The 17,536-nt window shown below is 30.2% G+C and overlaps 1 protein-coding gene across 4 annotated transcripts; it reads left to right on the top strand.

The window, feature by feature from the left end:
* The first annotated feature begins 662 nt into the window (after positions 1 to 662).
* On the top strand, positions 663 to 17,462 carry LOC119689548 (venom dipeptidyl peptidase 4). 4 transcript variants are annotated; one of them, XM_038104401.1, is made up of 10 exons: positions 663 to 1,208; positions 1,699 to 1,929; positions 8,796 to 8,890; positions 8,959 to 9,089; positions 9,152 to 9,731; positions 9,794 to 10,002; positions 11,809 to 12,007; positions 12,061 to 12,598; positions 12,658 to 12,869; positions 17,196 to 17,462. In XM_038104401.1, the coding sequence occupies exons 2-10, from the start codon at positions 1,767 to 1,769 to the stop codon at positions 17,304 to 17,306; spliced, it is 2,238 nt and encodes a 745-aa protein (XP_037960329.1). In that variant the 5' UTR covers positions 663 to 1,208; positions 1,699 to 1,766; the 3' UTR covers positions 17,307 to 17,462. The 4 variants fall into 4 exon arrangements, with proteins under 4 accessions (XP_037960329.1, XP_037960327.1, XP_037960326.1 ...); XM_038104399.1 differs by lacking the exon at positions 663 to 1,208 and adding an exon at positions 1,239 to 1,341; XM_038104398.1 differs by lacking the exon at positions 663 to 1,208 and adding an exon at positions 1,299 to 1,356.
* The last annotated feature ends 74 nt before the right edge of the window (positions 17,463 to 17,536 follow it).

The following is a 17,536-nucleotide window of genomic DNA, read 5'->3' as shown; positions in this document are numbered from 1 at the left end:
TTTGAGAACTAAGCTATATAAACATATAAATCAGTAAAAAAATTATTCTCTGAACAGTCTGTATCACTAAAATTCATTGTAAAATATTCCCTTTAGAGACTCCAGTCATATTAAAAACAACATTTTAAAAAATGGAGTTGCTTAGGGCAACCCTAGAAAAAAATTCATTATTAATAACTGATTCGCATGTGCTACTGGGTAAGCATATGATGAAGTATGAATGGGTACATTGGTTCAATAATACACAATTTCAGGTAAAAAAAGAAACACCGTACGAAAAAATTGCAGTACATGGGTAAGCATAAAATTGCTTTAAAGCATATGATAAGCATGTGTATGTATATGTGTGTTAATTTCAAACAGAATGTTATTGAATATAACGGTTCAATTCAGTCACCCTGTAAATAAACAGTACCACATTTTAAATTTATAAATTGCTTATTTGGGTTTACTGCTGGGTAACTACATAGTGAAGTGTGCGCGGGTATATTTATTCATACTATATATATGTATGTATATTTAAAAGACGGTAGTCATCTCCAGCAAATATACAAGATTTGAAAATACACCAAATAAAAAAAATAAAACAACAGCTGATAAGCGCAAAACAACTTATTCTCGCCCTCTGTGCCATTAGTTCAAATGTTGCTGGTGCCTGAAGTTAGCGCAAGAAGTTGCCCAGCTTATGATTTAACAAGTATATTTAAATTCATTTTTAACAAGACAACAACAAAAGCTAGAGATTCACTCGCAACAGGCGGCAATTGCAAACAAGAACTTAACAAAAATAAAATAAAATAAAATTATAATCACAAAACAAAAACAAGAACAGCAGAAACAAAAAAGAAAAAAAACAAGAACAAAAACAAAAGCAGTAACAGTAAGAGCAACAACAATTATTCAAATACAATATTAACAATAACAAGAAGAAATATTAATTGAGATTTGATATCGATATCGATGCTGCTAGTAAATTAGACGTCAGCTGCCCAAAGTTTTAACACCACACGCTTCCACAATGCTTTTGATAAAGTTTTAACGCAGCTTTGCTCAATTGCCCGTATAAACAATACCAATAACAATTCAAAGGTACAAATGCCCGGCTAGTTAAAATAGTAGCAGAGCAGAGAAATAGCGGCAGAGCATTAGCAGTGCCAATGACAGCGAAGCGCCAAAGCAGCGATGTCAGTAGCACTTGTTGTTAAAAGGTGAGTAGGTAAAGGAGGGAAAACCTTGTTGGTGATAGTTGTGAGTTGAGTGGAAAGCAAACCCAAGAGGAAATTCATTAAAATTAAAACACAAATTTTTTCCTGTGCTCAGTCAGCGTAGAAACGCGTTGAGGTAAAGATCGTGTTGGTTTGTATTGCTTCATTTTGCTTATTATGCTTATGATTTGTTTATTGCTGTGCGGCATATTCCAACAAATACACAATATTTGAAAATAAAAAACCCAAAAACAGTTAAATCTGCCATAAATCATTTGTGCAACAGTGCGTGTGTTTCGTGTATTTCGTGTGTGTGTGCTTATGATTTCTTTATCAGGTTTTTATTAGCTTTAATTGTTGTATAAATTTTTAATGCATAATGCATTATACATTTCAATAAAAAAACTATTTTATTTCATAATAATTAAATAATCATTTTGTGATTAATTATACAATAATTATATTTTATTTTTGCTATCAAACGAAAAATTAGTTTAAATACATAATAAACAACCAAATTATCAACCAAAATTGTTTGTCAACCGTTCGTGTGAATAAAAAATGTTTTGGACGCGGCTTTTGGCAATCTTGTTTGCCATTGGCTTGGCTAACGCTGGAGTAGTGAGGCAGAAAGAAGGGCGCGCTGTCAAAGAACCGTGGGAACTGTTAGAGGCATTATCAGCGAATTCACAAATACGCAGTTTTGGTGGTACATGGATAACGGGTGAGTGTAAATGTGTTATACTAAGTGTGGAAACCCTTGCAAAATATGTGCGGAAGTAGGAAAATTTTTAAAAGAAGAATATGTGAACTTTTTCTGAACTTAAATTCTAGCTTACACCAAATTAAGTGTTATAATTATAACAGTTGAAAAAGTTCCAAAAGGTTGTGCTTACAGAAATCTGTGTCTAAGGTGAACAGATTAATGTCGTTTTCGATGGACAAATAAAGATTTGCTCTCTATCTGTTATTTTTGCTCGAATTTTGTGGTCCGATCGAATTCAACCTTAAAAGGTAATGCCAACATAATTTTTTTTGCAGTGCCATGACTAAGTCGGAAAATTTTTCTAAACTAAATAAATGAATAAATTTATTTAAATTAATTGTTATTTATACTTATTTATATGATGTTATTTATATACGAACGTCTTGTTTCATATATATTTTTCAATAACATCGTCTTTGAAATCATTCACCCTAGGCTTTTTTCTACCTCATTGAATATTTCGAAATCAACAGAAAAATCATTCTCAGACGACGACTGACTTTCAATCAGCTGTTCTATTATTTTATTCAGTTTTAGCTTCTTTTGTTGTATTATTTTATTAATTAATTTATAATTTTAATTTACAATTAAGCAATATTTTTAAATGTTTGCAATACCAAACAAATTTCAATTGTCAAACCACATAAAACGCCAAATAATTTCGGAGTAATTTCATTAATCTGATAAAGTATCTAGAGTGTTATAAATCGATTTCGAGTGTTACACATTTTGCTTGAGATTTTGCTGTACTAAAATCGGGTGAAAAAGTTGCCACAGTTTAGCCAATCGACATAACTATTATAACTATATAACAATTGAAAAAATTCCAATAAGCTATTCCCGAAATTATGTCTAAGCGAACAGATTAAAATTGTAAGCGAACAGTCCAAGGGGCTAGTATATATGAAATTCAATTGCACTATAACTTATAGAAGATTTGTCCCTAATACTCATGACAAAAAAATTTTTTATTTAATCAAAAGCATTCGATTTAGAAAATTAAACTTAACAGAAAAGTACAAAAAGTTATTTCAATGTAGAACATAATTTTTAACTTGTTTTTTTTTTGTTATTAGCTTTAATGCTGTTTTCTAATTATGAGAAAAAATTGAATTTATTAAAGACCATAAAATCGGATTAAAATTCCATTGATGTAGTCGTTCTCGAGTTGACATTACTAAAGGCAAAACCGTTCAAACTGTACAGAATTCGAAAGGTGCGCTATAATTCTGTCCACATTCAGTCCACATCGTGAGCCAGGGCTGTAGGATAAAGTCTTCACAAACAAATTCGTGTAAATCCCTTCATTAAACGGAAAACCGGAATTGCTTTATATCAACAGTCCGAAAAAAGCTTTTTATTTTGTTTTTTTATGTATTGCTTAGTTATTTAGTATTATGAAATTCTACAAAATCCAATTCAGCAATCATTCAGTTGTGAAAATTGATTTAGACAGTGCTTTTTTCCTGTTTCGATGCTCTGGTGTCATCAGGAGTCATGCTGTAACGATGACAAGGGAAATAATTTTTTTGTATTGTACAGTAAAACATCTATACAGTAAAAACTCTACAAAAATATAGTTCTGTTGAATGAATATTTCATTTAAACGAACAACTTTTATAAAAATGAAGTTTCTTTTTATCGCTTCTCAAAATAACTCAACCTCTTTTGCCGGGCACCTTTCTTGAATTGAAAAAATTGGTCCCTAAAGTTTTTTTAAAAATTTTTGAAAATTCCTTTATATTTTCTAAAATAGCTTCTTTGCAACTTGATAAATTTTTAAAATTTATAAATACTTAATCCCTTTTGTCCTATATTCACTGGATCGGTTTTTGTGATTTAAGCTTGGTGGTTCAATATTTGCTTCAAGCCAGACTATATAAATTTTATAGTTTAAAATATTTTATACAGGGAACGTGCTTGGTTGTGTGTTTGTGTGTGTGAGAATTAGATAAGGTTAGGCTCATATAGCAGTTAGTCTAATCTGAGTCTTGTGATAGCACTACTTAACACGGAAATTAGCTATTACCATTTAAGAAACACGCACTTAGGCTGGCAGAATACAATATTCTGAGAGAGAGAACATATAAGGTGGTGGATTCTATTACCGGTAAAGTTGGAAACAATTTAGGCGCTAATAAAGAGAAAAATAGTTTTAATCTTAAATCTGTACACTAATGTGACAGCATTAAAGAAATAATAGCCTAAGAAGTTAGCTTTACTTCTAGCTAGATTTGGGAATACGCAAAATAATTGTTCCATAGTTTTTTCCTCTTTATAATTTCCATCACTTCAACAATTTCTTCAATATACTCCCCGCCTAAGTGGGTGTCTACTTAATTGTAAGAGAGCGGTTATGGTAGCCACCACCTTACATGTTCTCTCTCGAAAGGCTCAGCAGCATCCTTGATTTTTGCTTGTCATGTTCCGGTCACAATAATCTAGACGTAAGACAAGTGTTTTTGTAGTCCATTAAAGACAGAAGACTATTATGCTTATATGAGCTAAGTTCCAACTAGTTTTTCTGTAAATGAAATATCTGTTTAAGTAGATAACATAATTATTGATTTGCAACATAACTATTTGTGTGAAGGTTGTATCAGGAAAATAATCCGGGTTATTATGGAGAAAATAAATAGTGCCAAATTGATTTACTTTAATTCAGGACTTTCTATAAAATTTATATCGGTATAATCAGCTTGTATGTAAGTTGTACACAAATTTGAATTGAAATAAATAAAATTTATGGATGAAATTATTCGCATACTCAACCTACTTATGTTAGATTAGGTTAGGTTACTGGGGCCGTCCGAAGATGCAGTTCGACCAGGAGGTCCATTTTGATTCCTGTTGCAAAAAAATTTGACACCTGTCACTATAAGCATTTAGTACTGGCCTTAAAACTAGGGAAATAGAAGTTAGCTCTCTTAGCGAATTGAAAAAGTGAGACTCTAAGTAAGACAGTCTATGTCTTGCGAAAGCAGGGCTCTCTAACAGAAGGTGCATTGGTAATTCGTCTTCGTCATCCTACGTGCAATGTCTACAGTGCAAAGAGACTCTGATATTGAGCCTCACGGCATGTCCTCTCAACGGGCAGTGTCCCGGTATACCACTTAGTTTTAATTAAACATTTTTTTAGATAATGTTGCAAAATCAAAAGAGATTGTTCAGATTATATGCCAGTCATACCAAAATCTGTATGCCAAATTTCCATCATTTGGTTCAAAAATTGATAGACTAGTTTGCTATAAAACAAAGAAGCAGACAGACATAAATATCAATTGCTTGGAGTTTATAAGGCGCATAGGTTTTCAGTTATTTTAAGAGCGGACATTGATTTATTAAATTTACTTTCGAATGACATTAGTTTATATTTCTTGCTGTATCTTAATAAATTTTGATTATAATCTTTATTTTTTCAGTTTAATTTTAAATTTTAATTTTTATAACAACGCTTTTAATATATTTTTATCAATTTGAATTACTATCACAAGAAATTCATTTCCTTTGGGCTATTGCTTTTTGGGCAACAGAAAAGGTAAGCTGTTATCTGTTATCATAATAAACTCAAATCTAATCTTTAGAGTTACACAAAGTGTCGATATTAGCATTAAAAAGTTATCGCTTTATAAATAAGCAAATTACACTTTTCTTGTATTGTTTACAATCTTCAATATTAGTTCTTGTTTTCTCTATAAAACCAGCATTATTTATCGCATACTTCATTGGTTGAATAGTATTTTCAGGGGTCATAAAATGAATAATTTTGTGACTTTGAGGTTTTATGGAATTGCTTCAGTCACTTCATTTTCATGATTGTCACACACTTGCCTGCTTCACTTTCACTGCAGACCTTCCGCTTGCCAGTTGCTTCGATTTAATTGACCCTTAAGTATTATTATTTACGATGTACTCCATACTTATCTGAAACTTATCTGCTCTGCGTCACTTATGTAGCGACGTGACGACGCACGTATTGCGTTCAAGATCTCGACCAGTGATAGGCCATTCAACTGTAATTAATTTCTCCTAAATTGTTAAATGCGACATTCAAGGTTGCCGATTGTCATTGATACTTTTATTAATATTACAGCTTAATTTTAACCGGTTCGAGTCAATGGGCTTAGATTGTAAAAAATCAAAACTCATATTGTACTTATTGTGTTAAATAATATTTTATAATATTTTTATGTTTTCAGTAGAGAAACTATTTGATAATTTGATAATATTTCCGTCAGTACCGAATAATTTATGAAAAGATTAAATCTAATTGCCTGTATATTTATTCGAAAGTAATCGTTAAACACGGTATATTACCTGTTGTTCTATAATGCCATTGTCGTCTGTCAATCCTAAAATTCTGAAGTAAACATACATAAAACTATAGATTTCAAACAAGAATTAAGTCGTTAAGTAATACTTTAGGACTCAAGTATGTTAAAAGTCGTATATTCTTACTATTTTTAGATATACATGTACAAGGGATCATTGTTAAGTCAGTAATAATGCTTTTAATAAGTTACAAAGTATTTTTGTAATAGTTTTCTGGTAATGTGGTAGTATTTAAAAGTTTGAGTTTAAAATACTTCTTCGATAAAATAGCTACTTTTGTCGTCGCAGCTGTTAAATACTCATGCCGCATTAAGCGACCTATAGGTCGTACTATAGGACCCATAGGTTATGTTATACATAACCTAGAGCAATTAAGCAAAAACACAAAGTGCGCTGGTCTTATAATAAACACCGACAAAACCAAAGTTATGAGCAGTGGTTACGGCTTAGAACAGTCTTCAATGTGTCGACCGCTTTTCGTACCTGGGCAGTATAGTTACAAACAATAGTGGCACGGATGAAGACGTTGCTGCACACATTGTTAAAGCCAAAGCTGCATTTGGTATGCTGCATAACGTATGGCGGTCAGACCAAATCACACAAAAACCCAGCTAAGGATATCCAACTCTAACCTAAAGTCAGTATTGTATTATGGCTCTTAAACCTGAAAATGCTCAGCTCAAAGTCAATTGAGCAGAAAATCAAAGCCTTTATAAACAAGTGCTTAAGGCAGATTCTTAAAATATTGTGGCCGATTCGCATGTCAAACGAAGAATTTTGGGAACGAACAGATCAAGTATGTGCGAGTACTGAAGTTAAAAATGTAAATGGAAGTGGATACGGTATACTCCTCACATGTATATTACGAATTAAGCGCTGAGATGGAGTCCGCAAGGATCCCGCCATCCTGGTGTCCCGCCAAAACTTGGTAAAGAATTGTTGAAGGCGAACTAAATGAGATGGGTTATTCGTGAGAATAACTTCTATGCAGAGAATTAAACAATAGAGTGAGATTTAAAGGGATTGTTGAGGCCCTATGCTCCACTGGGAGAGCATAATAATATAATAAAATAATCAATTTATAAAAAACAGAAAAAAAAATTGACAGACTGTGTGCTATCATTTAGAATAATTCCAAAATGGTCTACTAAATTAAGTTGTCTAAGTCGTCTAATAAATAAGGCTCAATAGGGCAACAATTTCGGTTATGGTTTATGAAAATCAGGATTTATTGAATAAGGTTTGAGTAAGATTTTCTATTTAGTGAGAATCTTCAGTGAATACATTCATAAGATTATGTGAGACCAATTGCCTATGAAAAATTTATCGGCAAGCAGTGTGCCGCGTCAAAACCATATCGAGTGATCACTTCCAAGTCTATTTGTCAATACTACAACGCAATCTTAAAATGTTTCTGAATCGATTAATGAGACAATGATAGATATACCGTTCCATCAGCGGGAAAGGTTAAGGTTTATGTTTTTTGGTTGAGACGTTCATGACACAATTATAAATAATAGGGTAAAAAATGGATAAACATTGAATAAACAGTAAATATTCCTAACAAAGTGTTTCAAAATGTCATCAACTGGAGAGGTTAAAATTGAGATACATGGCAAACTACCACAAATAATGCAGAGCAATAACAAGGCAATAATATGCTAAAGCTAAAAGCTAAAAGCTTATCATATTAGCGAAGTGAAAGAAAAAACACCACACTTGCAAAATAAATAAAAAAAAGCTTCTGTCATCATGGTAACACATTAGTTAATAACTGTAAATTATTAATGGATTCACCGAAATTCTCCAGAGACGAAAGATCATTTGAAACAATACAAAGCGGCAAACCAATCGAAGACACATTCTTATGATAGGTTATGGCTTAAGGTTGTTTGGGATACCTATAGTATAATTGTGGTTGACTAAATCGAAAGCAAATCGGTTATAGGCAAATGTGAGGAAGGCCCCCAAATTATATGGTAAAAGTAGAAAAAAAAATTGGTTGAATCTTTTCGGTAAAGGAAAGCAATTATAGTACCAAAATTTATTAAATTCTATTATATCTTCTCATATCCACATTTTTAACAAATTTCGACTTCTATTCGTTGATGTGGCTTACCGGAGAGAAATGGCAAACATTAACCCGTAATTTCTGCAATTAGTTAAGAATTTTGGAACCTCGAAAATTTTATTTTTCCGAAAATATAGGATTATTTGAGTTTGGTTGTAAGAAGTATGGGGAGTTTAAAAGAAACTAAGTCCAAAAATGTTTTAAAAGTTAGTTTGAAGAAATTTATTTCAAGAAGCCAAACGAGCTTACAAGGGATTTGGTTGAAATAAAAACTTTAAACTGAGAAGCCATTCAATTGCTATTATTTGTCACTGACTTAGTACCCTTGCGTATATTTATTATATATTAGAATTGTGTATATAAAAGTAAATACATACATACAAAAAAAAAACATATCTGTAATTTTGATTAATAATTGCAGATGACGAATTCTATTATACTGCATCAGACAAATCAATACATAAATACAATGCCGCCAACACTTTGGATACAGTTTTTGTGACTTCAGATTTTTTGGTATTTAATTAGAATATTTATTGCCAATTATTTTTATAAATTTATTATATATTTTGGTTTTCCTTTAGGAAAAATACTCAAGTGGTAGTACTTTCACATTGTCGCCAGACAATAAAAAAATTTTGGTGCGTTATGATGTAGAAGAAATCTTCAGACACTCTTTGATAGCCAAATATGACGTTTTCGATATTGAAACTAAGTATTTACAATACACCGCATTAAAATAGTTTAATTAATTAATTATTTAAAAATTAATTACAGAAACTCTATCAACATAAATAATGGCGAAAAACTACAATATTGCACTTGGTCACCAATCAAAGACCGACTTTCCTTTGTATATGACAACAATGTATACATACATTTTGAAGAAAATCTTGAGACACCTATCACATCCGAAGGTAAAAATGGTATTATTTATAATGGCATACCCGATTGGGTATATGAAGAGGAGGTCTTGAGTAGCGGTAGTGCAATGTGGTGGTCGTCTGATGGGTTAAAATTAGCTGTAGGCGTTTTTAATGACACCAATGTGCAATCATTTAAATATTTTCTATACGGTGAAGCAGAGGATATGGAATACCAATATCCCAAAGAAGTCGATTTGAAATATCCGAAACCCGGTACTGAAAATCCAGCAGTAGCTCTGCGTATCTTTGATTTTAGTAAAGTAGAACCAACATCAGTGAGAATAACCGCACCCATCGATATTGTATCACCCGATCATATTTTACAAAATGTTGCTTGGTCTAGCAAGCAAGAAATATTGGTTACTTGGCTCAATCGCAGACAAAATATTTCTTCCATACAATCATGCTCAATTGATGGTGCATGTAGAGAGGTAGGTATTTCTGTTTTGTTATTTAATATTTCAAAAAACATGTAATATGCCCATTTTGTTAGGTTAAACGTATTGAAGAACCCAATGGTTGGATAAGCATGAGTACACCACGTTGCTTAGAGAGCGGAAACAATTGTTTGTTTGCGAATTGGATTGGTAATTGGTACCAAGTGTGGAACTTAGATTTGCAGACTGGTGAAAATGTTTGGAAATCTCGCGGTAATTTTACTGTTTTGCATGTTTATGGATATGATGAAAAGAATGATATACTGTAAGTAATTTCTTCAATGTTTTAAAAAATTAACTGTAAAATTTAAGTTTTCGAATACCATCTTCTATCTTCTGTTAATATTTTAATATTTTAAAGATGAAAAATTATAGTAAGGAAATACGATTTTCTTAGTTTTTATTAAGTACTTTTTGTCATTGAGAGATACTTATGTAATAAAATTTACAAAACTAATCACTAATATATAAGTTTTGATTAAAATAGCTAGGACGAAAGCGATTAAGAGGTACAGAAAGAATTTAATTAATTATAGAAAAAAGTTAAAACTTTTTAAAGAGGACTCAATATTAATCCTTACCTAAATTTATATAAATGTTGATGTAAAAAAAAGTTTATCATAATATGGAAAATTTTTAAATTTTCAAAACCTTCGTCACATCCAGCAAATGGACAGACATCACTTACCATTCTCCAACTTTTTGTGATTCAGAAAGTGTCAAACCAAAAGGACTTAAGTCATTCCAAATAATAACAATAAATTCTACTATTTTTTTGTTATTTGGCTTAATAATGTATCTGATTTCTAGAATCTTCAGTAAATAACTATAAAAAAATCCTTGAATTCTGTTGCTGGAGACCTGTTGTAGTTAATTCTTAATATACATTCAAAATTCATATAATATGTATGTGCAAAATGAATAATATTTTTTTTGCTGGAACCTTTCATTGGGAATGTGTAGATTCACACGTAATTGTAGTTGTAACTCATGTTGTTGTTATTGTAACCCGCTGGGACCTGCTTGTGATGTCATTTTGGGAGGTGTTATACGGCACTTGGTCGTCGCTGGAGACAAGTGGCTCCGAGACATAAACCCCGCCGTTCTTAGAACCCGTTGTACTCATTTAGTGTCTTTGTGAAGCATGAAATTTCAACGGCAGTAGTAAGTGACATCTATTTATTCTTAGTAATATATTCTCTGGTGATTCTATTTGAAAACTTTAAGAAGCTCGTAACATATTAACCACAAGAAATATAGTAGTTTTATACTATATAGAAAATAGTGGAAAGACAAAAAAATCAGTACCATTATGTGAAGTTAGAGATGGCTCCAAAATTGAACAGCGAAAGGGTTTGGCAATATACATCTAATAATCAAATATCCGGTAGTTTGGGTAGTATGACTTTGATATTTAAAATCGACATATACGCCATAATAAAAGGTGGTGGATATCTACTATCAGAAAACTTAAGACATAAGTAGATAATTTTCAAGATAATTAAGTCAAACAGTTCAGATAAAAAACTATTATTGGAGCGATAATTAGTCATTGCCTTCTAAACAAATTAAAGTTGTGGTTAGGACTTTCGACAACCGATGAATGCAGGCTGTGTACGAAAGACACAGAAACATATTTACATATTCTTGGAAAACTCCCTGCTCTTACTTTATGCAAGGGAAGAATGATCTATAAAGAATAAAATCCATAATAATATAAAATGTAATATATAATATAAATATAAATATAAAGATCCGCGAATCAGAGTGGCCAAACATCGATCTGGAAAGGTTTGAAACCTTTCTGAATACAGTTGAAGATTCATCGGTAATTATAGATAGGACAGGATACAATAGTTTATCAATGAACATAGTGTCATGAACAGCTAATGTTCAAGCCCGCCAAAATACAATGCAAAATGAACAGTTACAGTACATTATACGTTTAGACTAGAGTTTATAGTTGACTAAGTCTACGTTTAGTTTTATATTTTTGAATTCTGTAATATATATGTAATATTAAATGACTTTAAATAATTAATTTTTATATTCTATTTCATTTTTATTTTAGTTATTATCAGGCTACTTTGCCAAGCCATCCTGAAGTTTTTCATATTTTCGGTAATAATGAGTGTTTGAGTTGCAACTTACAGGACGTTGATGGTGTTGATTGCCGCGCAGCATCCGCTTCGTTCAGTAAAGGTTTTTCTCATTATGCTATTAACTGTTATGGACCAAATCCAAGCTTTACCAAAATATTCAGAGCAAAGGTACTACTATTCAACAAAAAACTAACTTTCCATAAAATATTGGTTTTCTTTAGGATCGTGTTGAAATAAAAGACTGGGAAACAAATGCAGCATTCCGCCAGAAACTTGAGACTAAATTGCGTCCAATTGTTAAGTTTGTAAATGTTACATTAGCCGATGGATCGACTGGTATAGCAAAACTACAACTACCGCCAAGTTTCAATGACACCCTAAAATATCCAATGATTGTTTACGTATACGGAGGTCCAAATTCTGTACGTGTTGGAAATAGTTTCACAGTTGGGTTTGATGGTTACATGACGACTAAACGTGAAGTAATCTATGCAATAATAGATGGTCGTGGCACTGGTAATAAGGGTAAAGAATTATTATTTTCTGTTAATAATAATTTGGGCGAGCATGAAGTCGAGGACCAGATTTATGTTACAAACCACCTGATCGAACAATTTCCATACATTGATAAACATCGTATTGGCATTTGGGGCTGGAGTTATGGTGGCTATATGACCGCAAAAACTTTAGGTGAAGACACTGCAGGTGTATTCCAGTGTGGTATCTCAGTTGCTCCTGTAACTTCATGGCTGTATTATGGTAGGTTCAATGAAATTCAAATCTTGTTACATATATCAATAGTATTCATCAACTTGAAGATACAATTTATACTGAGCGATATATGGGACTGCCAACACCTGAAGATAACTTGGAAAAATACAAAGAAAGTAGTGTTTTGCAACAAATTGAGAATTTCCGTAATCACGATTTTCTATTAATTCATGGTTCTGGAGATGATAATGTACACTATCAACAATCATTGATGTTAGCTAAGGTTTTGCAACACAATGACATACTCTTTGAAGAAATGGTAATATATATTTTTGATATAATTTTTATAATGTTTCTAATTTCAATTTAATGTAATATATTATTATTGCTTAACCTTTTTATAATTTTATAAATCATATAATTTTATTGTTTGCTATTTTTTATGCTTTATTTTAATTCTGTTTTTCATGTGTGCTTATTTTTAATTATTGTGTTATTATTTAATTAATTTAAACTTTTTTTAAATTACGTTTTGTACAACCTACATTTCTGGTAGGTTGTTCGGTTGCTGTGGATGATCGACAAATACCTTTACGCCTCTCATAATAAACAATTACCTGTTGTTGGTATTAAAACACCACATTTCTAGTAAAAAACCCCTGTGGAAACTAATCCCCTGTCCATTCAGTTAATTTTATGCAATTTAACAGATATTTTGTTCCCACTAATAAGCAGTCTGGTAGATTGCCAAGAATTTCCTAAAAATTTGTTCCTTTTGTTAGCCTAAGCTGGGCAGTTCAGACAAAGTGTGTGATTGTCTCCTCTTATCCAAATTTCCTTAACTACTGCAATAAGTACACCTTCATCCAAGCTTCTGCATCTTCCATCATAAGTGTTGAATGGATGATACAGCTTCCTTCCGTTGGATTCTGTACATCAATGACCTGAAAACACTGCAATTAATCTATTAGTATAGAGTGGGTCCCTGTTTATGAGTTTCTTGGACCTATTTTTATTGTATAAGGGCCAGGTTTACTCCCATTATTAGTTCGCTATAGAAAGTGAAGATAAGTGTCTCTTTTGATGGGCTCTGTGAATTCATATAATGGTATTCCTTGTGAAACGTCCATGAAAGCACTAAGGCCGACTAAACTATTTGTTCTTATGATCAGGAACATATATGAAAGTGATGTCAACGAATTGATTTACCTAACCGATTTCTGTTTTCACAATAATTTATTTTTTTTTATAAATTTTTATTTTATTATTCTTTTTCTTACTCATTATTTATTATAATTTGATTATCATGTTTATATAATTTTGTATTTTTGTTTCGTTACTTAAAGTCTTATGTTGTTGTTGTAACCCAGTGGGATCTACTTGTCGAACGGCACTTGGTTGTCGCTGGCGACGAGTGGCTCTGGGACGTAGACCCGGTCGTTCTTAAAGTCTTATAATAACTGTTTATTGATATTTTGATACTCTTTTACTAAATTATTTCTTATAATTTATTTATTATGGGTGGCATTATGTTCTATGACCACATATTAGGTATAAATTATTTATTTTCTTTTATATTTATAAATTTTATTGTTAATTCTAATTTATTGATTTATTGATATTGTCTAATAATTAATAAATTAATATTATTTATCACTTTTGCCTTAAAATAATTATTTTTTATTTTGAAACCTATTTGGTTATTTATTTTTTATAATTCGTTTATTAACTTTTTTTAATTATTTATTTACAAAGTATTTCTTATTCATAAATTATATTAATAATTCTATTTGTTGATATTCGTGGAATAATTATTATTATATATTTAATTTTATGTATCTTTTTTTATTAACATTTTTTAGATTATTTAGTTATAACTATTAATATTTATTTATTGTTTTTTGCAATTTTAGATTTTGTTAAATTTTTTATCGACGTTTTCCTTTAGGTTTTATTTTTGATTTATTTATTAATATTTTTTTTAATAAATATATATATATTATTTACTAGATATATTATATTATTTACTAGATTATTTATTAAAATTTTATTTTAAACACTTATTTTTACTTTACTTTTTGTAGTCATTAATAAAAACAATTCTTTTATTTATAATATTTTATTAATTTTTTTTGTTATTGAGTTTTTTAGTATGGTTTTTTTTATATATTATATGTATAAATTCATTCGATAATTTATTCATTTTTTGTTTTTATTTCTTATTTTTAATTTTACTAATTTTATTGAAAATCTAATAAAATCATTGTATTTATTTATTCATTATTTTTTTTTATTGTTGTTGTTTTTCAGATATCATAGATGTGCATATATTAGTGTTTTTTTTTTTTTGAATTATTCATTTATTTTATATTTATTTACCTATAAGTTTTATATAACTTTTGTTATTTGTTTTAAACACTTACTTTTATACGATCAGTTTTTATTTCCATTAATTTTTAATATGAAAGATTTTTTCTGAAAAGCGATCTGAAAAGCAGATAACATGAAAATAATTACGTGACGAATACATGGGTTAGAATGTGCATCGGTAAAGGGAAAGGTGTTGTTAGGGTTGGGTAGTTATGGATTGGGGATGGGTGGAATTTCAATTGAACTAAAGTAGAATCAAGACGGAAAAATCTGTGGAGTTCTATAGAGTTGGGTTTAAAGATCGATTGGTCTAAGGTTTGTGTATGCGGTGGGGCAGGAGAATAGATGGGTGGCATTATGGGTAAACTGACGTATTGACGTATTTATGCGTCGCAAGTAACTGTTTAGCTCATGTCTGTGATCTTAATTGAACTAGAACAGTTCTTCCTGGATGGGCAAGTAATCGTTTCTCCTGAGAATTATTAGGGGGGATTCGGAAATTACGAACATTGTTGCAGTGCAACTATGGTCTCGAAGAGAATATTGTCTCAGTGTGGAGTGTTGTTGGAATACGCTATTACGCAGTTTATTATTATTTACTTTTGTTTTGATTTACTTAAAATCGTATTTTAGATTTGCCAACATTTTTTGATATTTTTTATGTTATTTTTTATTATTTTTCTTATTTAGTTAAATATATAAAATTATATTTTAGTTATTATTATTATACTGTAAAAGGTTAATTTTGATTAAATAAATTTTTATTTTAAATAACTTTGGCAATATCCAATTGCCAAATATCTGTTATATAAAACCATAAAATATCTTTCAAAATATTTTATGATTTCAATAATCCGTATATATTTCTTATAATACTTTTAACATATGTGTATTAATTATTTTACGCCTATAAGTACTCATTTTTTTTTTTTAATTTGTTATTTATAATGACGTTTGTATAATGATGTTTTATAATGATGTTATAATGATGATCTTTTAAAGAACACATTGTTCTAGTGATATTTATTCATTTGTCTGTGTGTCGGTTTTAACTTGGGTCAGTCCCAAAGTTTTGAAGATATATTAAAATCTCTTTGCATTTAAATCTTAAAAGACCAGATTCTATAGTTAGTCGTAATCATATTGTCAAAGAGCTTAAGCATTGAGAACTATTTTGTCTTCATTATTAACGCAAAAATGCGGTTAAAATTTGAAACGTTATAAATGTTGCAATATTTGACTACATATATGTCAAATATATATATGCATATATGCTTAATTTTAGATTTGAATATAGCTGCAATACAAACTGAACTGCTAAATATATATTCCTTATATATATATATGGAAAATACATTTTCTAATATTATTTTATTAATTTTTGTTGTTTAGTTACTGGAATTGACATTCACATGTTTGTGGATTGATTAGGTGTTAAAAATATCGACTTCTGAATTTTTAAGTTAAAAAACTTTTATTATTAAATTTCCACTAATTTTGTGTGGAATATATTTAAGCTTAGATAGAACTGAAACTAATTATATCTAATTATATTTCAAACAAAAACATTCCTGCTTGTGTGACCCCTTTGGGTCTACAGCTGGACCCTGATTGATTTCAATTATATCCTCCCTTTCCCTTCCCATTATTTCTTATCTATCCACTTCCCTAACCTTGTATTTGTCTTGTAAAATTTGAAAAGCAGTTAACTAGCTTTTGAAATCCCTGCTGGCAACAACAACAACAACAACATTTCACCTTCCTATTTTAAATACAATTTTATATATATATGAAAATTTAATAGAAAAAATAATAATAAATAAAATTTAATGGAAACTTTAACTTTAATACTGTACACACACCACCTCTTCCTCTTGTTATGTTGTTGTTGTTGTAACCCGCTGGGACCTATAAGCAAATAACATAAAAGGATGTAGAAGACGATAACAGAAGTGGATAATTACCTGCTATCATTCGTTCGATGTGCCGATAACATGATAACTATGTTAAGTCTTTTCATAAATATGTCTTTCCATCTTGATTTTAGTTTACTTCGATATCTATGTGCTATCGAAATAGTGGAAATCGTTTATGTACATTTTTACGATACCATTTTTATAACGTGAGCGGCCCATTGAAGTATCTATGCTTGAAGAAGCCTTACAATATTTTCATTTTGTGGGAAGTCGTCGGTTTCAGTATATTAAAAATATATATTATAAAATTAATATATTAAAAATTAATACAAAATACTTATTATTCTCATCTGTTGCAGACTTATACTGATGAAAATCATTCCATCGGCAATTTCCAGCCACATTTGTATCACACAATGGAACAATTTTGGAACAACTGCCTAGGCTTGGATGATATAATTGAGGAGTAAGAAGTGTGACAAGTGCAACGTCTAAAAATATTTAATTCTCTATTGTTTTAAGTATGTTTGTACGTGCAAGTGATGTAATGTTTGTTTAAAAGTATTAATGCCAACTAAATGTAAATATATGTTTTTGTAATATATTTATAATAAAGTCTTAATTTTAATGCAACTGAAATATTTGATTTTTAATTTGCCAAGAAAAACTTTTTAGCAACCTTTTAGTTTTATATATATAA

Source organism: Teleopsis dalmanni, chromosome X (assembly GCF_002237135.1).
Source record: "Teleopsis dalmanni isolate 2A chromosome X, ASM223713v2, whole genome shotgun sequence".
NCBI classification, from domain to species: domain Eukaryota; kingdom Metazoa; phylum Arthropoda; class Insecta; order Diptera; family Diopsidae; genus Teleopsis; species Teleopsis dalmanni.
This window is presented reverse-complemented; position numbering and strand designations above follow the sequence as displayed.